Below are 23,605 nucleotides of genomic sequence, written 5' to 3'. Positions count from 1 at the left end.
TTTTGTTTATTTTCTTGTATGACTTGGTGCATCGTACAAGTTTAACTTATTTACTTCGTTCGTGTTTCAGTCGATTGTTCGAATCCAGAAAATGAGGTAATTCGGTGAGCCAGTTAAATATATAAGCTGTATAAGCCGATCTTTTGTTTGCAGACACACAGCCACCCACTTCCAAGCACAGAAACGTTCCTCCCCCCCCCATCTCCGGCTTTGCACAGCTGAGCCCTCCGCCTGCGCGCTTCCCCGCCAACGGCAGGGGGCGTCGTGAGCAACGCACCCGCGCTCGCCCGGCGTTCTAAGCGAGGGGGCGGTGGCTGTGGACGCGGTTGCTGAGGGGACTGGTTCGGCGACGGTGGCTGGACTAGCCCCATTCTCTCCCAAACCTCCCGGCACTAAGATGGCGGCGGATCGTCCTCCTCCTCAGGAGTTCAGCGTGGCCGAGGAACGGAGTGGGCACTGCGCCGTGGTCGATGGGAATTGTCTTTATGTGTGGGGGGGATACGTGGTAAGGAAGGAAATTAGGGGCGACGGGGAAGCCGAACGGTTGGACAAATAGATGTGGGAAAGGAAAAGGCAGCGTCTCCTACTAACTGCGACCTGAAAACCTCGGGGGGCGAGAGAAGCAGCTCGCTTCCCCTCCCTCCGCTGTGTAATTTTAAAGAGAAAGCTCGGTTTCCCCCCTCCTTTAAGAGCGAAATGGGCGGGAAAAGAGAGAGCACGCACCGCTTTTGGACGAGGGGGGAGAAGGAGGGTCGGTGTTTATCTCAGCTGTTTATTTGATTGGTCGGTGGCGCCTCGTGACTCAGCAGCCGGCCCGCCCCTTTTCCCGCCCCCAGGAGGCTGAATTATACTTGAGCGCCCGAATCTCTTGGCGCCTTAAAACTTGACAGCCTTATTGTTGTGTAAGATGGTTTACTATAATAAACTCGTCTTTCTCTTAAAGTGTGCCACTGTTCTTTCCTGTCTGCCGCGGCAGATTTGCAAGTCTGGAAGCTATTAATAAGGTTGGTCCTTGTGGGTGTCTGGGTTCCCACGTTGTACTGAACTATTAATGTTTTTGTCAGGATTAAGCATGTTTATGAATCTACCCATTAGGGGTGTTAAGTCATGGTTTATGATTTGGCTTAGTGCTATATGGGAACCCAGCCATTCTGGTGTAATCAGTACCATGATTAAAGCAAGTAACTACTGTACTTTGTGTGCTTCCATAAACTTGATTGCTTTCTATGCAAGTGGTTGGCTGTGGGCAGAAGGTAAGAGTCTGTGCACCTCTAAGCAAAGGAGAGTATCTCAGGACAAATTATCTCAAACCTGTGGAGTCCTTGGTGCTCTCTGACCTTGGTTGTTTGCAGACGTTGCATTACCGACTAAGTAACATCATCAACGCTCAAACCCATTTGAGATGAACACTATGATCATTGGTGACATATTATGAATAAGTCACATTTTTTTGTGTGATAGTTCGAGCTGTCTTGACATGATCTCCTGTTTTAGGGTAGCAGATGATGATGTAGGCTAGCCCCTTATCCAGTTAATCTGAATTATTTTTAGTATTGCGATACTGAGGATACGGTATGATGGGAGGGCATCTAAAGTCTGTCTATCATTTGCTTATTTAGCTATTATCAGCCAGGATGGGACTGGCTCATGGTTGAGGGAGATGAGCAGTGTGGTCAGGATGTGCTTCCCCCCACTTGAACGAGCTAGTTATAAGCCTCTACTGGAGCTCTTTTCTTGGACCATGAGATGTAATTAATTGAATTACATTCAATTTCTGGCTAATTTGATGACAGTGGTAGCATTTCAATTCCAGATATGTTTGGAGGTACATATAATTGGAACCTATTTTAATTAGCTGTATGATTGAGATGGAGAGCCAGTTTGGCGTAGTGGTTAAGACATCAGGCTAGAAACCGGGAGACACTGAGTTCTAGTCCTATCTTTGGCACAGCCAGCTGGGTGACCTTGGGCCAGTCACTTTCTTCAGCCCTAGGAAGGAGGCAATGGCAAACCACTTCCGAAAAACCTTGCCAAGAAAACTGCAGGGACTTGTCCAGGCAGTCTCTGAGAATTGGACATGATTGAACAAATAAAAAAAAACCTGATTGAGATGTGAAGTGAAATTTCTTTAGTTGCCTTTGTGAATGACCTATGCAAGAAACTGAATGGCAGGGCAGCACTGTCCTACTAGTTGTCTGGAGCCTCTCAGCACTTTTCAGCATCATTGACCATGTATCCTTTTGCTCCGTTTGGTAAAATTGAGCCCTGGGGTCACTATGCTTTCACCTGATCTGCCACTTGAAATTTCCTTTTCCACAAAAGACTGATGGTATGCTGAGCTATGCATGTGATTTATAGCTAAGGAAAGGAAAATAATGCAATGTGAATGCTTTATCATTGCTAAAGCAATGCTTCAGTAGGACAAGTAATCTATTAAAGTCCAGGAGTTTGAAATGAAAAGTTTTCAGAAATGTATGTGGCTTTTTAAAAAAAAATATATTTCAGAAATACTGTTTTTTTCCTGCACAGTCTATTGAAGAAAATGAAGTTTATTTACCAAATGATGAACTTTGGATCTATGAAATTGACAATGGACTGTGGTAAGTTACGTTATTTACTGTTAATTTATCAGAAGGTACTTTATATGACAAGCTTTATTTGTTGAAATTAATATTTTAGCTAAATAATTTTTACCTCGTGTCTTTTAATAAATTTGGCATTGAAAAAGGAAACAAGGTCCTAAGGCTAGATTTCCATACCATGCTAGGCTGAAATATGACTGGCTAGTTCTAGGTCACAGAACTAGCCATCCCAGCAAGTATAATTAGTTTATGGTTCAGTGTTTTGTGGAAACTTAGGTCACTTGATTAACTGGATAAACCAACCCTAGATTTCCTATATTATATAAAAAGTCCTATTGATTATAATGTGATTACACATAGTGTACTTGGAAAAAGATATCGGTGATAATTCTTTCCCTGCTCAGGGACTGTTGTAACTAGTGGGTTCTATTCTCATTTAGCAATGAGTCAGAAGATCTTGGACTAGACAGTAAGAATGGTGCTATTGTCTCCAGTGTATTTATCTGATTGTGATAAAATAATGTCCCTCGACTTACTTACAGCTTACGTTGCCAGATCACATCTGCTGGGCACCAGTTTGGGGGATACTAATTTATAATGACTGGTAAGAGTTCTCCTGGATTTCCAGCAGGAATCTTTCCAGCCCTGTTTAGAGATTTGAAGAACTGAACCTGGGATCTTAGAATACAAAACACATGTTTAACACCTTGTCAGCAGTGGGAGGAAGAAGACAGCAAAGGTCAGCTGGCAGGGGTAGGTGGTGGCGGAGTGCAGGGCAGCCCAAATGGCAGAGATTGAGGGAGGGATAGGTGGGTGTTGCAAAGGCTTCGTAAAGGGCCAGCAGCTGCCTCGGCCGGGCACGCCTCAGCAGCAGCGGGAGAAGGAGACAGTGAAAGACAGCTGGGGCCAGCGGAATGCAGGACAGTCAGAAGGGCAGAGATGAGGGAAAGATAGGCAGCGGGGAGAGTTGAAGTGCAGGCAACCGCAGCGGTAGAAGCATGCAGCCTCACCTAACAACCGCAACCGGGACTACCAGAACTGCTGTCACTGAGCGATATAGTCACGTGATACTTCACCTGACTGCTTCGCTTAGCGATGAAAATTCTGGTCCCAATTAGGGTCGTTCAGTGAGGGCTACCTGTATATGGCAACCCTAGACCACATTGACTGATGGTGCCACCTCACACCAATGCAGAGATTTGCATTTAAGAATGATTCGGAAGGAGGGATGGAGTTGGGGTCCCGTGAGCTTTGGTGTCTTAAGCCAGGGTCTACTCGGTCTTACCTGAAGCCAGCCCTGTTTGAATCCAATTTCATCAGTTTGGAGAAAAGTTTCCTTCTAGGATCTGTCAGGAGGTTTATTCCTTAATGAGCTCTGTGCATTTGTATCCCATTCCAGTTCAATTAATATTGGAGAAAAAGAAGTGGTTTCATGTAGAGAACCTAGAAGTGTACAGAGGATTTCCTCAATATGTCTTTTTTGATCTGACAATATGCTGCTATGGAGGTTGACTGAAAGTGGCTTTGAACTCTGACAACCAACTGAAATTAAAAAGAAAAAAATCACACAGACCTTTCTTGAAAAGTCGATTATCCTTAACATGCAAACAAAAGTGCATGTAAATGAACAATCAGAAGAACAATGCAAAATAAAATAATTAACAGTGTGGCTTAAAATACAATGTACTATGTTTCTTAATAAAAGGTAAAGGTAAAGGTTTCCCTTGACGTAAAGTCCAGTCGTGTCCGACTCTAGGGGGCGGTGCTCATCTCCGTTTCAAAGCCTTGGAGCCGGCGTTGTCATAGACACTTCCGGGTCATGTGGCCAGTATGACTCACGGAACGCCGTTACCTTCCCGCCGAAGCGGTACCAATTAATCTACTCACATTTGCATGTTTTCGAACTGCTTGGTGTGCAGAAGCTGGGACGAGCAACGGGAGCTCACCCCGCCGCGCGGTTTCGAACCGCCGACCTTCCGATCGACAGCTCAGCGGTTTAACCCGCAGCGCCACCGCGTCCCATTATGTTTCTTAATATTCAACCATTATTTTCATCTTTACTATTTTTAATGCCTAAGATGAGATTTGCCCTCTGCTTCCAAATTTTTGATTACTTAAGGTTTATTTATAATCTGTCAACCAACATTTCGACTTAACCATTTCTATCAAGGCATCCCAGTACCTTAACTCAATAATAGCAAACCAAAAAGATACTCTTAAAAGGCAATAATAACTCATCCTTAAAACAAGCTCAAACCAACTTAATTAAATAGGTTCAGCAAGAAAAAATGCTACTGAACATAGTGAAGTTGAAGTATATTTTATTGCATATCCCAAGGGGTCAACTTTACAACCCTTCCGCAGTATTTTACATTATATTAGACTATCCTTATTACAATACAGTAAATTAGAGTTAATCCATTTGTGACTTCTACTCAGCACTTAAAGATAGAAGAAGTGATTTAAAAATCCAAGTCCTGGATTTGTTAGAAGAATATTTCCTTTCTTGTTCATCTAACCAATGAAATGTATTTATATTTTATTTATTTTGGTAATTTTATATCATATTTCAGGCTAATGGCATTTACAAGGTAGTTCACAATTAACCCATAAAAAATTAAAAACCTAAAACAGCAGGCTTCTAACATATCTGAATAAAGGGCATCACTATTCCATCAAAAACAATTCAAAGGACCACTTAAAAATCAGCTAGAGATTATTTATATTCATATGTATATTCCATGAAAGGGAATTCCATGTTTCTTAAGCATATTAGTGTAAATGTCTCTTAATGTTACCTGTGAACTCCAGCCAATATCTTATCCCACCCATCTTCTTGTATGCATTCCAGAACAGTTCCAGGGGGAGGTATGAGGATTAGAAAAAGAGGAACCTATTTTGCTAGCCAATACTATTCTGACAGATGGCACCATGTAGCATGTTTGCATCAACTGGCTTCAGATGATGAAAATTGTAGTCTAAATAATACAGGAAAGCAAAGGATGGGAAGGATTGACTTTCACTAAATATTACATAGAAGAATGTTCAAGTCACATTAAAATATTTCATGTTAACAGTAATATTTTTACTCACTTGAAATCTGAGGTGCAGTCTTCAGTGTAACTCCATATTTTCACTTGTATTTCATGCTTAATCAGTTTACATGTTTAAATATAAATATGTACATATGTTTAATGTGGAAAATGGGTCATAGGAATTACATAGATTGAGGTTGATAATACTTTTTCCTTCTGCAAAATTATTAAATTTAATTTCCATGTACTGAAGGCATTATTGGTTTTCATCTGTTTCCCATACTCTCTGAGCAAACTTAAAGGGAATTCTGTATTGCCTGAATTGCAGGTCAATGCATCTAATGGAAGGGGACTTACCTCCATCCATGTCTGGAAGCTGTGGAGCTTGCATTAATGGAAAGCTCTACATCTTTGGAGGATTTGACGACAAAGGATACAGCAATCGGGTACTGGATTCCTTTCACTGTTAAAAACTTTCTTAACAAAATTAAAAATCTCTTAAACAGTGGAAAAATAGTCAGGGTTCAATTTGTTTAAAAAATGAATTATATCAATTTTTTAATATCTATAATTATTCTAAGTTTTTTCTTTTGTGTCTCATTTTTGTGTTTCTATGTTTTATTGTTGCAGCTCTATTAAGACTTTAAAATATATAGTGGTAAGAATTTATAATGATCAAGAAATGTCAAGAATAAGATTTGGATTTTGGATTTTTCACAGATAGAGCTTAAGAGACTAGAACCAGTGCCCAGATAATAACTTTGAGATATCTAGGTGCTTGAACACCTCATATGGAATAGCTTACTTTTCACTGCACAGTAGAATCTTTCTCATATATGACATAAATGCTGTATGGGAAATAAAAGTCCCATGTCTCACTGAATGAATATGCTTATCATTGTAATTCTTGTGTGCTGTATATAAGTACTAACAGTATGAATTCCAGCTGGATACCACTTCCAGGTGAATGATGTTCAACAGAAGTCCAACATTTGATAGCAGTGGGACTTTACTGACAAATATATTTAGGAGCATCATCAAAAACTTCTAAGGCTTTAACTGGTTGGGGGTATCAGTTGTAGAAATAATGAAACAAAGTGAAGTACTGTTTTTCCTTTCTTCATTCAACCTTCTCAAAATTACCATTGCTATTATAGAAAATGTGAGGGCCATCTGATCTTCATAGTTTAAATTGGAATGTATGAGTTTGAGATAGCTTGGTTTCACTAAAATTACTTGGAGGACCAGTAACTTGCTTCTATAGGTCTGTACAATGAGGATAATTAAATATCTGTGATCTCTGAAAGCCATGGGTACTAAACTTGCAGCGAGCTTCACTTCAGTGGGGCTACCAAGTGACTAAAAAGAACGGCATTTTCATTACTGAGAATTTGGCCCTAATCCAAAGGTAGCATCAGTTTCTGCAAGTTGTTAGCATAGAAGGTCATTCAGATAGTAGAAATAGAAGAATTTAACCCTTTTCCTTAAAATAGTAATGGAATGTTGGTTTTCTCTATTCACTGTTTTTCTCCCGTTAACACTTCATTTTTATAGAATAATAGTGTATATTTAAAGTATTCTAATTTCCTTTTAAGCTCTATCATGTTAATTTGCGAACAAGAAATGGAATTTATTTATGGAAGCAAATTACAGACTTTAAAGGTCAGCCTCCTACACCGCGTGACAAGCTTGCTTGCTGGGTGTATAAAGACAGGTAATTCCATGAATGATTTCACAAATGGGGAGGGTAATGATAGCTGATGAAATAAATATCTGGTAACTTAATGGCTTAATAAGATTTGTCAATTGGGGTATACTGCTATGGTCAACACTTACAAGTAAATAACAACAGGCTGCAATATTTAGGGATTTTTTGAAGGTTAAATCTTTTGAATTCATTTTTCTCTTTTCCTCTATTGATATTGCCTGTACATTGCTGACAAAATAGTATATTTTGGATGTCCTTATCTATGTAAAGTAAAGAATGCATACAAGGCAAATAAACAGATTACTGCACATGACATTTGAGAAGTCTTGTGGAGAATGAAAGGGCAGAACTAAAGTATTCTAAGGTTTATTGCTGAAAAATTAACTGATGTTTTTAATTCCAATTGTTTCAGGTTAATCTATTTTGGTGGTTACGGCTGTAGGAAACAAAATGAGCTGAGTGACTGTTTTGATGTTCATGATGCATTTTGGGTAAGATAACTTTTAATTCCAAACAAAAAGGAGCATTTGATTTATTATCAGTGATTTTATTGTGTTTTTTATTATTACTTCTAACTTCTTTTACTTTTTTTTAGGAAGGTCAAATATTCTGGGGATGGCACAATGATGTTCATGTTTTTGATACAAGTACGCAAACTTGGTATCAGCCAAAAATTAAAGTAAGTGTTGTAACTCTCTGTATAAATATTATCCAGGTGCATTGGTGACACAACATCATATTTGATAGGCATATTCTGATTCTTTGCTGTTATTTCTCTTGCTTGCAGCATGGAATTGCACCTCAGCCTCGAGCAGCTCATTCATGTGCAGTCATAGGGAATACAGGCTATGTCTTTGGAGGACGGGTTTTGGTTTGTACTTACTCAGTGCTCACTTATTTTTTATAAGGAGAAGGATGCTTTAGTGCTGGAAAGGGGAGGAAAAAACATATCTTTTGGAAGTAAAAAGAGAATGTTAAAATATTAAGGCCTTGCTATGAGAAAAAAGATAAGTCTGGCACTATTTTTTTCCTCAGTTTTCCTCCGGCTGTAGCTTGACTCTAAAATTTAGTCCAGAAAGAAGTAAAATAAGAGGACTAACTGAAGAATAGGAACATAAATGCCCACTATACTAAATGAGACTATTGTCCATCTAGCCTAATATTTTTATATGTAGAACTGTCCAGTAGCTGCTAAGTGGGGTTAAAGTGTTCCTGCTGCTCATTCTGGGTAGTGGCAGCAAGTGATTATGCACCAGAAAGGGAAGGAGTATTTATTTGAAAGGCTTCAACAGAGAAAGATCAAGCCCTTCAGTCCAAAATCAGCAATTCTAAAATACTTTACCTGTGTCTTCTGAAAAAAATGGAATTTGACCACACACACATTTTAGTATTTAGTATTAGAATTAGTTTTGATTCAAATAGTTGGTTTGAATTGTCACTTTGGTACTTCAGGCTGATTGATTTGATTTGGGTTGGGTTGGGTTGAAAATCAAATGCATATAATTCATATGGACATAATACATTCAATCAGTCAGTCTGATATTATCTCCTTTTTTCATGTTCTTGTAAACCATAAGCATAATCTCAATTGATACAGTTAGATAAGTTTTCTTATATAAGGAATTTGTGGACTGAAATTGATAACTATATTTTATTTTAAAATAATTATTGGATGTTGTATTTTTTACTTAATTAACCTTTTTTTTAAATAGCAAACAAGGATGAACGATTTACATTCTCTGAATTTAGATACCTGGGTTTGGTCAGGAAAGTAAGTCTTTTTCCTTAATGTTGTTTTTTCTGTTTTACAAAAATATCCTAGTTAAATGTAATTTAATCTTGAACATTTTCATGGGGTTTGCTTTTGAGTTTTTGATAGCTAAGAAATTGCTACTACTTCTATGAACGTGATGTGGCATAATAATTGTTTTATGGTAGTACAATTAGTCCTCACTTAATGACCATTTGTTCAGTGACCATTCAAAATTATGACAGGGCTGAAAAAATGGATTTACTACCAGTGCCCAAAGATATAACCATTGCACGGCACCTGCGGTCATGTCAAAACCCAGGCGTTTGGCAGCCCGCCCACACCTACGACTGCAGGGGCACTACAACTCCCCCCACCTGCCTATCTCCCTCCCATCTATGCCTTTTTGGCTCCCTGCTGCCCTCACTCCACCACCCCCGATGACCTTGCCATCTTTTGCTCCCACTGCTGGCAAGGTATGCTTGGCCTGGCTGCTGGGCGGGCAGGCTTTGGCTGTGGAAAAAGGAAAAAAAAACAGTAAAGGCATCCCCTTTGCAAATAGCTGCTGGGCAGGGCTGAGCTAGCTTAGCTTGAAAAAAAGTTAGCTCATCCCCACCCAAGAGCTCTTTGCAAAGGGGCTACCTTTACCATTTTTTTTTTTCCTTTTTAGAATACAAAGCTAGCTCAGCCCTGACCAGCAGCTCTTTGCAAAGGGGCTGCTTTGGGCTTTTGGGGAGACTTTTTTTTTCACAGCCAAGGCCCAGCCCAACTGGCCCAGCAACCAGGCTCACCAGCAGTGGGAGCAAGAAGCCAGCGAAAGTCAGCTGGAGCTGGGAAGTGCATGGTGGCAAGGGCAACTGTGGCTGGGACTGGGCTGTGGCAGCTGTGTGGTTCTGGGGCTGCTTGCCGCCCCACAAGGCAGGGTGCAGGGCAACCAAAAGGGCAGATATTGAGGGGGGAGATAGGCGGGTTGGGGGAGTTGGAGGCAGTTCCTTACCTTACTGATGCTCAGGGCTGGAGGGACTAAGCCCGGAATGGCTTGGATTGAGGTGGGTCCTTGGCTAACGACTGGTAAAATTTGCTTAGTGATGGCAAGGGGAATTGCTGGGATGCAGTCGCTAAGTGAAGTGGTCACGGGACGTCTTGCTTAATGACCGCATAGCTCATTGACCTAAATTCCAGTCCCAATTGTGGTTGTTAAGTGAGGACTACCTGTAAGCAAATTTATAATTTATAGATAGATTTTTGTGCATTATGTGGACGCCACTGAACTATCCTATCCATATTATGTGGATGAGTATTTTCAGAGGGTAAAAGAGCAATTTAAAAAAAATCAATATTTCAAGGAAGACACTTTGCAATGTTTATATTAGCTGTATTTTCTAGAAACACTTATTTTGTTGTTATTTTGATGGGCTTCATAATTTAATGAATTTATTGCAGCGTAAGTATAAGTGCCAAAGCATTTAAGATGAGGGCTCTTTCCCCACAGTATCAAGGAGTAATTTTGCTGTGAGCCACCCTTTTGCTGCTGTAGACTGCTTTAATTTTGTTTTTAAAATGAGGAAAATATTTAGGTCAACAAAGCATATCTTAGGATTTTATTAAATCCCAAGGATTTCTTAGAGGAAGTTCCTGAGAACTTTTACAAAGAAATAAAGATTTATTTTTGGTTATCCATTAGACTGTCATGTTGGCAATTTGTGTTAACTGTCATACATATGTTACTCTGAGTTGCAGATTAGAAACTGGTGGTTATACCATCGCCTTTTGTTTAGTTGGGTTGTCAGCTGAAGAAGGCTCAGAAGGGTACTTGAACCCCAGTTGTTTCACATTTTGAATCTACAGGACTCTATTTCAGCAGTTAATGAAATAAACCATTTATACAACATAAGATGCCTTAGGAAATACTTCTTCCCACCCATCCCCCAAACGCACCTTAACACTCAATAATTATTGGGATTTGTTTGCTTGCTTGTTTGTTTGAATTATATAAGCAGTTGTGGTTTTGGTTGCTCTTCTACTTAGAATTTGTACAAATGGAGAAAAGCCAAGAGACAGATCGTGGCACACATTGACTCCTGTGGCAGATGGGAAACTTTTCCTGTTTGGTGGGCTGAGTTCAGACAATGTACCCTTAAGTAAGTAGCATTTATTCCGAATTGTTGAGATTGTGATGAAGATACAGGTAGTCCTTGGGTTACGACAGCAATTGGGACTGGGGTTGCTGTCACTAAGAGGTACGGTTGTAAAGCACAATGTCACGTGACCGCATTGCTTAGCAAAAGCAGTCCCGGTTGTAACCCCAAGTCGTAACCCCAAGATGCACAGGGCAGAAGAGTCCCAGGTAAGGAGCCCGGGGGGTGGGGGTGCCAGGGAAGGGCTGGTGCAGGCCATGTAGCAGGCCAGGGAGACTGGAGGAGGGTGGGCCCAGGTTTCATACAAGTCATGGGAGGCCAGGGTAAGGCCTGGGAGGGCCCACAAAGGCTGTGCATGGGTGGGGGGATGCTGCAGGTGGGAGAAAAAGCAGGAGCAACTTACTGGAGCAACTTGCAACCTTCCCTGCCAGCTTCCCCATTGAGTTTGCTTGTGGGAAGCTGGCAGGGAAGGTCACAAATGGCAATCACGTGACTGTGGGGACACTGCAACATTGTAATCGCAAGCATGACACACAAGCTCCTGGATCATGATCATGTGACCGTGGGGGGTGCTGCAGTGGCTGGAACTTTGAGGACTGGTTGTACATCCATTTCTTAAGTGCTGCTCTAACTTTGAAGGTACCTTTAGTGTTCTTCTCAAACAGGATTTTCAGCAAACAAGAGGACAAAGTAGTAATAAACCAAGCTGCTTAATTAATCTAACCAGAATGGCTCATAGTCTGTGCAGAAAAGTCAATTGTTCATGAAATGAAGAAATGTTCTGAAATGAAGAATCAGGTCACTTAACCCCATATGCTTCAGGAGGGTATGTTGCTTTTTAAGGAAAATAAGTAAGGCTACCCTCCTGGCTACAAGATAGTCCACTTCTGAAACTGAGGTGAGCTTCAAAGATGGTAAAGGTGGTAAAAATGAAGGTGGTGGTATTCAAAGGTGGTAAAAAGGAAGAAAAGTAGTCAAAGAACAATGTAGAAACCTACTAGACTAGTACCTGCTACCTCTTTTAGGTCCTGCTCAAGATAACACCTGTTTTTCATGCTCAACATCATTCATATTCCGCACAAAACAATTTCTTACATAATTTCTTGTCATTTTTTAAATAAAAGCAATAGCACTAATCTGTATATCTATCTTTTCAGGTGACGGTTGGATTTATGATGTTGCAACAAACGAATGGCAACAACTTACATACTTACCAAAGAGTAGACCTAGGTATAATATGCTAGTCATCTCCTGAAATTGAAGAAAGTATAATTATAATAATTGTGTGATTTTGAGAATTCAAAAATAGATTTGGATCTAATTATGCCTTATAGTAGTAGAAAGGAACATCTGTTCATGTAATCATGGCTCGCAGTTTCTGCTGGCTCCCATTTCCCCAGTCAGAGGCTGCTTGCCATATCCACTACTGTTCCAAAGAGTCCAGTAACCCACAGAAGTCATTTTGAATGGCATTATCATGGGAATAAGACAACAAGAAAGCTGTGTGACAATTGAAATTCACTCTTAGTTCACATGCTCCAACTCATTAACTTAAAAACATGACTTACATAGTATAATTCCTGTTTTTTGATCATTTTACCCAATGTGTCTTCTTGGACCAGTAATAGTGTATGCTTTTAAACACTTCCTACAGGTGTCAGTAGAGTTGTTGCAAATAATTTTAGTTTAATAATTGTTCTGTTCAGACTGTATGCCTGAGGAAACATATATATAAGACAGTCTCATATCCTAGTTCCACCTCCAGTGTCTTCACTCAAGCCTACCCCATGTCATAGTTTCTGTTTTCTCCGTACATAATAATGTGGCCTGACCAACAGGAAGCTCTGGCATGGGCTGGTCCATGAAGTCACGAAGAGTCGGAAGCGACTGAATGAATAAAAATTACTTCCAGTTGGGTTCAGCTGAATGCCAGTGCAGGCCTCCATATAATTGCGTATCAGTTTTTAAATCACATTGGTGCTTCTCTGAAAGCAAGAAGAAGATTCTTTATTCAACCTGTGGAGGTCAGGAACTAAGGAAGTAATGGTCCTTTACACGCACTTCTCTATCCTAGTGGGTATAAGCCTGAATAAGGCTGCCATTATCAGAAAAATCATAAATAATGACACTCACTTAACTGTTCAGATTTCCTTCCTAGTGCATTTATTTGGACACAAGACACAGGAATTTCAGCAGATACTGCTTCATACATATTAGGAAAGCAACTTTAAAAAGACCTATAGGCTCCTCCCTGTCGTTAAGCTATTTTCAAGCCACGTGCAAAGGCTTTGCTAGCAGTTCGCCTTATCTGTGTCCTTACCTCATGATGTATATTCAGTCAGAGATCTGTAACTGATTGCCTTGCACCCAGACCTGCTTTTCTGAGGAATTTGGCCTACAGTTCCCAGACCTACCAAGTTCATGGAAAGTCTAGCAGGTCATTCTGGGAAGCAAGGATGGCCCACATTCTTCCATCCCCTGGTAGCTTAGGCTGCTGATATAAAGGGTAGTCCTCTTCAGAGACTTTATTTATATTTTACTCAAGATGTTTATGTAGTGGCACCAATCCAGAGAAAGCTGGGTACAAAAGTTCAGTCACAGGGATTAAAGTGGTGAACTTATAACTAAAATATTTACTGCATAGAGCTAGAGATAATGATAAAATTTTGAATTTGTACCTGTTTGAATTTGAAATGCTGTACTTTGAGCACAAAAGTACCAATTCAAGCATTTTGGTAGATTCCAAGTTCAAAACCAAGTCTGAAATGGTTGCAGCAGCCTGTTTTGCACTCAAAAGGGTTCAATTTCAAAACATTCTGCATACTTCTACATAACTGATTAACTTGTGCTTGCATTTTTGTTCAGATGAAACTGTACAAAACAAAACAGCAAAAATGCATATTCCTTATTTCCTGTTGTTATGCATAAATTCTGCCTTTATCATTTTGGAATGAAGTGAACTACCATATGGTGTCATATTGCATCAGCACAAATACTTGCATTAAGCATGGTAGCTCAGTCCAGAGTATCAAGTCTGCTTTTAATACGGTTGCAGTATTATACAGTGCTGCATCATAGTTCACTCCCAAAGGGGAGAGGATTTTTAATGGAGAATGAAAGGCAAAAGAGGGGTGCTTGAGTCTATGAGTACTTTTAAGCAGAGATACATGATCATTATGGCTGTAATATCTCAGAGCAGCTGTGGTTACCAGAGATGCATTACCAGAGATGATAAATGAATAAGAGACCTTGTCCTTTCGACCTCTGAAAAATCTTCATGCTGTACTAAGGTTTTTAGATAGTTTTAATTCTGTTACTTTATGTTGCTTTTATATTTTGCAGCTTTTATATAATTATATTGGTTATATTGACATTTGTATTTGCTCTGGTGATATGAATAGATAAATATTTAAGCTCTCTCTCTTTACCACTTCATAACTTAACATCGAATGTAATAGTGCTATTCACCAAAAAGATTGTATATATGGAGGAAGAGGGGAAACCAGTATACAAAAACTGTAGTATTAATCTGTAAGTTATCTGTTGACACTGCAACCAACAAACTGATAAATATTGTGCCCTTATCCTTCTATTCAAATAAGTGTACTGAAGATCTCATTTACAATATCTTCTTTTCTGGGTAATTCTTTATCACAGTTTCTGTACAAATCTTCATTCTCTGGTTTAGATGCCACCCCTTTTAGATATGTGTACAATTCAGTTATAATGTGGTATATTTGAATTATAACAGATACTGTAGTTTTTGACAAGGATTTGTTTAAATAGTTGATGTTAATTTAGTTGATTAATAATGCAAATAACATGCTTTATTAGAATGTCTAGGTGCTAAGTTAGAGCAGCTGTGAGAGGACATAAACTCTGTCAGTCAATAGAAAAAGCCTCAGGTTTCAAGCTAGGAGTCAAGGCCCAGAGTGAAGGCAGGAAAGGCATTCCAGTGTTCTGCGATGATCCAGTCCAGGCCAGAGTTTTCCTAATGCAGATAAGACAGAGGCAGAGCTATCAACAGGTATGAGGAAGAGAACAGGTGGGATACAGTTTAGTGTAAGGAGAATGGTACATAATTACTGAAATAAATGAAGTAAGGTGTTTTGCAGTCATCTTGCACGTACTTTACAAATAAACAAAAGGGGACTTGCAATCCTATTAACCCCAGTGAGTTTCATGTGTTAATTTCCCCAAAATAATTGTGTTCCAGCAGTGAAGCTCTCCTAACATAATTATTGCTATAATCGTATACAAATGAGTTGAATTTTCAACAGTCTATATCTGTGTTTATTTATATTTCAAATTTCTAGGCCACTGAACTCCAACATTTCTGGCAGTTTAACATACCCAAACAGTAAAAAAAAATACAACCCCAAAGACAGGGTCATCCATCAATTTTTATTTTGCACTGGCGTGTGCAAAATAACACCCAACTTTTGTAGGATGCAAAGGAGGGATGGAGGACAGAGTGCCCCATTTATTTTGACTTCCAATCACATGTTCATCATTACAAACAAAAAGATGGAACCATTGCAGCTCAGTACTCATGGAAAGCTAACATCTATGTAGAGTTGCCATGATTTTTGGTACATTTTTGCCTATAAACATCTTTTTAGTCAGTCTCATCTCAGTTCTTGCCTTCTTTCCTGATTTTTTTAAAAGAACAATGTATCACACTTCCACCGTGTTATCGGCACGTAGTGTATGTCCTAGTTAACCCACTGCCAGCCTATATAGTGACAGAAAACAGCACTGGTCCGTATAATTTCTTTCTCCATTTAATGCAAGGAGCCTATTAATGTACAGGAGAAGGGAAAGGAAGAGATTATCCCAGTCCAGAAATATTTTCCCAACTCTCACTTCATGCCTTGCAAAAGAAATACAAGTTCTAGTAAATAATGGCTGGTGGTTACCTTAACTAAGGCCAAGACTGGAAAAATAAAATCTTTCAGGTGGCTGAGTTTCTAAATGATTGCCATTGCTTATCTTGAAAGTTTGGATACTCATACTTTGATATTCATGCCAATATCTTTCATGATAATATTACTATGGACCATGAATATCAAAAAAGAAATTTTCAGATATTTTCATGATTAGTATAAAACCATTTTAAGTTGTATTAAGAGGAAGTATTATATGATCCATTTTATAAATACAGATTTTATAAATCTGTCCTTCATTTACAAGTTCACTGCAAGCAACTTTTAAAAGTTGGATCAAATGCATTACTAATTGTTTAAATTCTTCATTTGTTAAAAATGTAAGTCCACTGATAGTAAACAGCAAAATACCAGTAAGATTTAAATTTTTTCATTCATCACAAGTTCAAAATATTTTAAAGAATTGAGTAATCACTCCAAGAAAATAGAGGTATTACGTGTTGGAGATTAAGTGGAAAGTTCTGTAATGTAGATATAATATGCCCCTCTAAAACATGTAAGTAAATGCTTTTAAAAAATTTATTTGGGCATTCATTCTAAGTATAATACTTTCTAGGTTATGGCATACAGCTTGTCCTGGCAAAGAAGGTGAAGTATTAGTCTTTGGAGGAAGTAAAGATGATTTGCACTTCCTGGACACAGTAAGTACCTTAATCTAATTGTCGATACATTTTAAATGTAATGCACATTCCATATTTTTAGGGCAGAATATTTAAGGAGAGAAAGTAATTTGGGATCAGTTTGATTCTTTCTAATGACATTGGCATTAGGAGACTCAGAAAATAGTTTGCTTTAGTTTTTCACAGCATTGTCTAATTTTCACACTATTCAGTGTGCATGTAGTTAAGAGTTCTAATTATTTCACCCAGCTTGCTTTTTCTACAGGTATATCTTACATATTGTATGTGAAAAACATTTTATTGGAGGCCAGATACTGTGTATTAATTAATATCCCACCTTTATTTTGTACAACTCAAGGCAGCATACATAATTAGCCCTCTTCCTAACGACAACACTATGAGATGGGCTGGGTGAGAGAGAGAGACTGACTCAAAGTCTGGCTTCCATGCCTATGGAAGGACAAGAACTCAGGGCTTCTCAGTTTCTAACCCAGCACCTTAATAACTACACCAAAATATGCTGTACTGAAAAACTTTAGCCAAATGTAAATTGCTGATGCCTGCCACTGAAATCACATGTGTTTGATTGTTACACATGGCTATTAGCTTGCAGCTTTTAGGTTTCTTAATACAAGAAAGTGATTTCACTTTAGAAAAAGCAAGAAGTGCAGAATTTTGCAGATGGGCAGTGCTAAGAAGGTATATTGCTTCTTCTAAAACTGTTTAAAATAACTTTGAAACTACTTTAAGTATCAGTTTCTTTCCCGGTTAAATCCCTGTCAAAAAATCCCTAGGGAACCTTCATAATTACCTCGATCTGAATTTTTACACTAATCAAGTTGGGTTCCCAGTTTTAAGGGTCCTGCCTATCCATTGCTGTCAAAATATTCTTCTGCATCTTTCTTCGCTTCAGAGGTATAAATGCCCTGAACAAAGGAGTGGACCTTCTTGGTTGCCGTATTGAGGATGTGGAATTTCTTGTTCAGAACTAATTAACCGCTTTCAGATAACACAGTACTGCAAATGTAGTTTAGCTACAGGCATCTGGAAGCTCTTTCCTGTCAGTGGTTTGGCTGCAGACCTTCAAGCACAACTTACATTTGGTTTATTCCACCATCTAGAGATGGTTGCAGTCACTTTTTCTACCCAGACCAAGCCAGAGCAGAATTCCATTTTGTTTTAACATCCCCTCTCTAGCTCTAAAAATTTGGGGTGAATCTTAATGCTTGTTACTTTTTCACATTGGAGCCATGGGAGGCAACACAAGGTATGTAGGAACAACATATCCTGGGCCGGATGAGGGTGAACAAACAGCAACTCAGTTGAGACAAAGTGAGGTCACCCTGGTACAGAGCCTAGTGATTCTGGGCGGTGACTTCTCAACTGTTACGGTGTGGTTGCCGGTTTGGAAATAGGTGTTTTTAGATCTGGATCTTACTTTGCCCAATTTTTGAAGCACCTTTTGTCAACTTCAACTTCCATGCAAGTTACAATCCTTACTAGATTATCCCTGTTTTAGTCATTTCTGGATCAGGTGACTGTAATGTATATGACTTCCATTAATGATTTCAGAAACTTCAGCTGGTTCAGAAAATGACTGCAAGAATATTAACAGTGAGAGGACTTTGATCAAATCTCACTAGTTGGTTTCTGAGATGACTGTGTGTTTAGAAAAATATTTTCAAGTCTCTGCCAAATGCTTCAGTTCTCAAGAGAGGAAGTTAATAGATATCAAAGAATGAACCTTTTTAGACATAGCAGCATGTAAACACCATCATTTATATTAGAAGTAGTCCTCTGTTAACAACGGTAATTGGGACCGGGAACTCCATTGCTAAGTGACACAGTTGTAAAGTGCAATGTCACATGAACACACCAACTTACAACAGCAGTTCCAGTTGCCGTCATTAGGTGAATCCTGTGCAGTCGCTAGGCACAATATCTGTGATTGCCATTTGGAACCTCCTGCCAGCTTCCCCATTGACTTTGCTTGTGGGAAGTTGGCAGTGAAGGTCACAAATGGCAATCACGTGAACGTGGGAGACTGCGACATTGTAACTGCAAGCCGGTTGCCAAGTGTCCAAATTGTGATCACGTGACTGTGGGGACACAGCAGAGGCCGCAACTGTGAGGACCTGTTCTAAGTCTCCTTGTTCAGCTCCATCATAACTTCAAATGGTCACTGAATGAAGACTACCTGTATCTAGGGCCAAGATAATGGCTATTTAATTTGGGGGGATATTTTAAAAACCCCTGCTGTTTTATTCTTTCCAATTCCAATGGAATCAAGTAGTTCTTGCTTAATGATGCTATTTGGGACCAGAAACTCCATTGTTAAGCGACAAGGTTGAAGGGCAAAAAACTACATGACTGTACCACTTAGCAGTAGCAGTTCTGGCAGTCCCAGTTGCCGCTGTTAAACAAGGACCGTGTGGGTCATCAGTGAGGATCTCACGTGACCATGACCTGTGACTTCCTACCAGCTTCCCCATTGACTTTGCTTGTCAGAAGCCAGCAGGGAAGGTTGCAAATCACAATCTTGACTGTATTAGTTTGAGGACCAGTTGTAACTACCACTCACTCAGCACCATTGTAAGTTCGAACAGTCATTGAATGAGTGGTTGTTAAATGAGGACCACCTATATTAAAAAAATTATCTAGAGGGACTTGGGGCTCTGCTTGTATATTTGTTTCCATCTAACTCTCCAAAAACTGAACAGAACAGGACCCAAGTTGGTGTGGCAGGAGAAACCAACAAAAAAAAGATTAGTTCCAGCTGAGTACTGTGGTGGGGGAACAATTCAGAAAAACATTCCCCCAGTGCATCTCTATGGGAGAAGCAGTTGGGCAGCAGTTAGAAATGCTTCAGACTGCTCCATTCTTAATCTTACTTCCACTTGGTCATGTGACCCAAGATAGGCCTGCTATTAAGAATTTCAAAAGAATTCCAGAAGCCACACAAGCATGCTTGCCTTGCCTTGCTACATTTTGGTTTTAACAGCTTGCATTTTTGGCATATTAATTTTGTATATTGCTTTGAATACTGTTGTAGGAAAGTGAATCGCATATATTTGAAATCATTGTTTTGTTCTTGCTTAGGGACATTGCAGTGATTTACTGATTTTTCAAACACAACCATACTCACTTCTCAGGTGAGTTGAAAGAATTAGAACTAATAACAGTATTGTAAAGCCTCCCGCATAGTATACTTCAACAAATATTAATAGCAACCATATTACAGGAATAACTTTCCTAACGTAACAGCTCCACTGTGCACAGCCATTTGCAGGACCTCTGGCATGCTGAATCCCAGATATGTAACAGCTGTCCTATTGTTTTGGGAGTCAAGCGATGCTTTGTACACACTATGACTATTTTCCCATTAGAGAAAGGATATTTTCCCTTATAGAAAAAGAGAGCATCACCCACAGCTCAAGCCCTGCAGAGCTTTGCATTATATTCTCTGTAAAGGCACTTATATTACACAGACTGTCCTGGGTTTTAAATTTACTGGAGAGCTTCAGTTGGGCACCTTTTGGTTTCTAATCTAAAAACACAAGGGTGTTATGTGATTTTAAAATGTTCAGAGCATATCAGGTACATAATTTAGTAATTCATGCAAAGGCTCTATAAGGTAAATTGTAAATCTGAAGCTTAACCCAGTCATTAAAAGATCTAGCAGCTACATGTGCACATATTAAGCTTAGTTACTATAGTAGTTTTTCGTGGCTTCCATGTTGTGCAAACAAAGTCCCCCTGTTTGGAGGGACATGGGTGATGATAAAAATTTGAATACATACATACATACATACATACATACATACATACATAAAATGCATTTGATTACTGTAGTTTGTGATTCATTGTGCTGTGCAAATCCAGACATGGATTGATTCAGTAAATAAGTTAAGCATGTTGTACAAACATTGCCATAACTTATCTGCTTCTATGTCTGATCTAGCTCATAAACCATGGGTTGTGAGTTCTTAAACTCAGTTTGAAACTGACTTGTGAATCAGAGCTCTGCTATGATTTGCCATTGTTTTTAATTTTATTTAATTGTTTGTTTGTTTGTTTGTTTTTCAAATTTTGCCACTGTCCATCTCCCCCCAGAAGAGGGACTCTGGGTGGTTTACAATAAAGCCGAAAAGTTAAAAACCATAAAACCATGAATAATGTATAAAACATAAATACAAATACACAATATGCATATAAAATAAAAAATAAGATCCATGTGGCAGCAACAGATCTAATTTCATAAACTATTGACAAGACACAATTAAAACTATTCTCTGTCTTAAGAGGCTGCTGCACAGGGGAGGTGGGAATGAAATTAGGAAGTGAGGCAGATAGAAGAGAAGCAGCTCTTAATTTTGGTTTACTTTAGAAGTTCAAACCATGGATATTTAACAGGACCTGAGCTTGTTGATTTTGAGAAAGTGAACAGGGTTCTTAGAAAAGTTAGCATAGCTACCTCTATGTTCGATCCATGCCCCTCCTGCCTGGCAAAGTCAGAAAACAAAGTTCTCCCTGTCCTGAAAGAAGTGGTGGACCCCCTCCTCAATAAATCATTGTTGGACCCAACAATATTGGACAATTTTCATCCAGTCTCCACCTTTTCCTTTTGGGAAGGTTGTAAGAAAGTGGTTTCACTGCAGCTCCAGAGGATACTCAAGGAAACAAAGCTCACAACCACATTCCATAAAACAAATATAAATATCCACAAAAGCCCACCAAAAAAAAAATCATACAGTACGTCCCACCACAGCACCACAACATCCTACCAACTCTACATTTGCTGGGGTTCCATCCTAGTCCAATGCCTGGGTGAAGAGCCAGGTCTTTATGGCCTTGTAAAGGCTAAAATGGTGGGATCCCTCAGAATCCCACCAAGAAGGCTGTTCAAAAGGGCTGGGGCAGCTACAGAGAAGTTGCATCTCTGACGTCCCACCAAAGGGCAACATTTAAGGGAAGGGATCTGAAGCGCGCCCATCCTATTTGACCTGATGAGACAGGCAGATATCCTCAGGAAGAGGTGGTCCCACAAATAACCTGGCCCCATGCCATTCTCGACTTTGTCATTCTTGAAATTGAGGATATTGCTGGGGGGTTGCTTATTGCTGTACTTATGTTTTAACTAGTTTACTACTATATAATTTACAGAGAGCAAAGCTTTATTATGTTCATACTGTTTCTTTTAGATTGAGTCTTGATTGTATTGGTAAAAATGCTGTCCTCTTGGAGAAACAAATACCTTGGTTACCATCTAGACTTTTGGAAGAAGTTGTGGATAAGATAACATTTTGGGTTGCTGTTAATCATCGTCAGAAAAAAAAAGCCAAAGCAGAAGGGCATGAGTAGATTAATGCCTCCTAAACAACAGCTCCACATCATTTTAAAGTAAACAATACTGACTATTATTGGTAAATTGTTTGGACTAAACTCTAAGATTTCTGGATGCACAAGAAACAGTTTCAAAGGTTATCAGTGTCATAACAGATCCAGTTCAGGGCTCTGAAGATTAAAAACTTTCTTGGACTTAAGAGCAATTTGATCCTATTATTATTATTAAAGATAATGGGGTTCCAGGCAGTGAAAATGCTATTTGGCCCTACTTGTTGGTATAAACTTCTGCCATTATTTGAAAAGGAGATTTTTTTTTAAGAAGTTGAATTGTGTTAAAAAAAACATTGTGCAAACTCAAAATCCTTTCAAAAAGTTATCAAAGTTTTGACAATGTTGCCCATTCTGTTGATTGTATAAAATTTGTATTTTACAGTTGAAAATATTTCCTTAATTTATTGTAAAAAGTATTTATAAAATATTGTTTTCTATTCTTTTTGAGGTATTATTGAGTCTTGTGATTAACATTTGCAGTGTCTGAATATAATTTTCTGAATATCCTTTAGTCATTTGCCATGCCATTTTGAACAAAAACTTGAAAAAATTGTTTTGCTCCTAAATTTTACTTTAATTACAGTTAACACTTAAGCTCATATAACCTTAAAAAGTTCAAGGGGATTATGCCATATAAAATACTCTTTTTGTAACTGTATCACAGATACCATATATTCCCTTAAGGAGATTTTTGATAGTAGCAGAATATCAAGAGGCAATGTACTAACAATACTTGCATTATTCTTTCTGCTGAAATATTTTAGCCATTAAAATGGGGAATGTGAGGTTTGCTTCTTATTAGCTGGGTAGCTTACCAAACAAAGGGCTGAATTATACATATCTGACTAAAGAACAAATGTTAATTACTATAAATGTTCATCTTGTAATACATCGGTTCTTGTAAACACAAGAATAGATCTAAAAGCTATAGTGAAATTATTGGTTTTTAATTTTCTTCCTGGAATAAAAATTTATAGGAGGATGCCCCATTATTCACTAGCTTCAGATTTGTTTTATTTGGATTCTAAATAGATATGTTAGATAAATAGGCATTCAAAAGAGCATCAAAAGAGTGGATGATGTTTTATTGTAAACCGCCCAGAGTCCCCTTTGGGAGATGGGCGGTGATAAATTCGATTAATTAATAAATAATGCTAAAAAGTGTTCTTTCTAGCTAAAAACAATTTTTAGAAAGGGCATGGTATTGCAGAATATTGTACAGAAACATTCAGTTACTCTAATCAGTATCCTTATTTGTGCAAAATATTCAGGACTGTTGTTTTTGCTAAGAACTCTTATGGTTGCAATCTACTGGGAAGTCTTCTTGCACAAGCTCTGGAAAAGGAACAAAATAACCCAGTTGTTAGATAGCTTCCATATATTTCAAGGGTAGTTGAATGTACTGTTATTTTTTTTAGTGATGGTGCCC

At 38.8% G+C, this 23,605-nt stretch overlaps 2 protein-coding genes across 3 annotated transcripts in view; one reads left to right on the top strand and one right to left on the bottom strand.

Moving 5' to 3' along the window:
* Positions 1-23,605, bottom strand: part of NEMF (nuclear export mediator factor) — a 165,844-nt gene that overhangs the window by 83,550 nt on the left and 58,689 nt on the right. The gene's annotated exons all lie outside the window — the stretch shown is intronic.
* Positions 328-22,616, top strand: KLHDC1 (kelch domain containing 1). Of its 2 annotated transcripts, none has more exons than XM_063290570.1 (13): positions 328-505; positions 2,530-2,600; positions 5,946-6,063; positions 7,213-7,331; positions 7,738-7,816; positions 7,921-8,004; positions 8,113-8,196; positions 9,038-9,096; positions 11,104-11,216; positions 12,371-12,443; positions 16,716-16,800; positions 19,879-19,931; positions 21,981-22,616. In XM_063290570.1, exons 1-13 carry the CDS (start codon positions 398-400, stop codon positions 22,138-22,140), a joined length of 1,206 nt encoding a protein of 401 aa, XP_063146640.1. In that variant the 5' UTR covers positions 328-397; the 3' UTR covers positions 22,141-22,616. The 2 variants fall into 2 exon arrangements, with proteins under 2 accessions (XP_063146640.1, XP_063146639.1); XM_063290569.1 differs by having other exon boundaries at positions 2,506-2,600.

The sequence above is a fragment of the Candoia aspera genome, chromosome 1 (assembly GCF_035149785.1).
Source record: "Candoia aspera isolate rCanAsp1 chromosome 1, rCanAsp1.hap2, whole genome shotgun sequence".
NCBI classification, from domain to species: Eukaryota; Metazoa; Chordata; class Lepidosauria; order Squamata; family Boidae; genus Candoia; species Candoia aspera.
The sequence above is the reverse complement of the archived record's forward strand: the minus strand, read 5'-3'. Positions and strand labels throughout refer to the sequence as shown.

Bases quoted from the DNA above. Each gene is read 5' to 3' on its own strand.
- KLHDC1 (XM_063290569.1), top strand. From the start codon at position 398: ATGGCGGCGGATCGTCCTCCTCCTCAGGAGTTCAGCGTGGCCGAGGAA. The intron at 8,005-8,112 runs GTAAGTGTTGTA...TCTTGCTTGCAG, and splicing joins GGTATCAGCCAAAAATTAAA to CATGGAATTGCACCTCAGCC. The intron at 8,197-9,037 runs GTTTGTACTTAC...TTTTTTAAATAG, and splicing joins TCTTTGGAGGACGGGTTTTG to CAAACAAGGATGAACGATTT.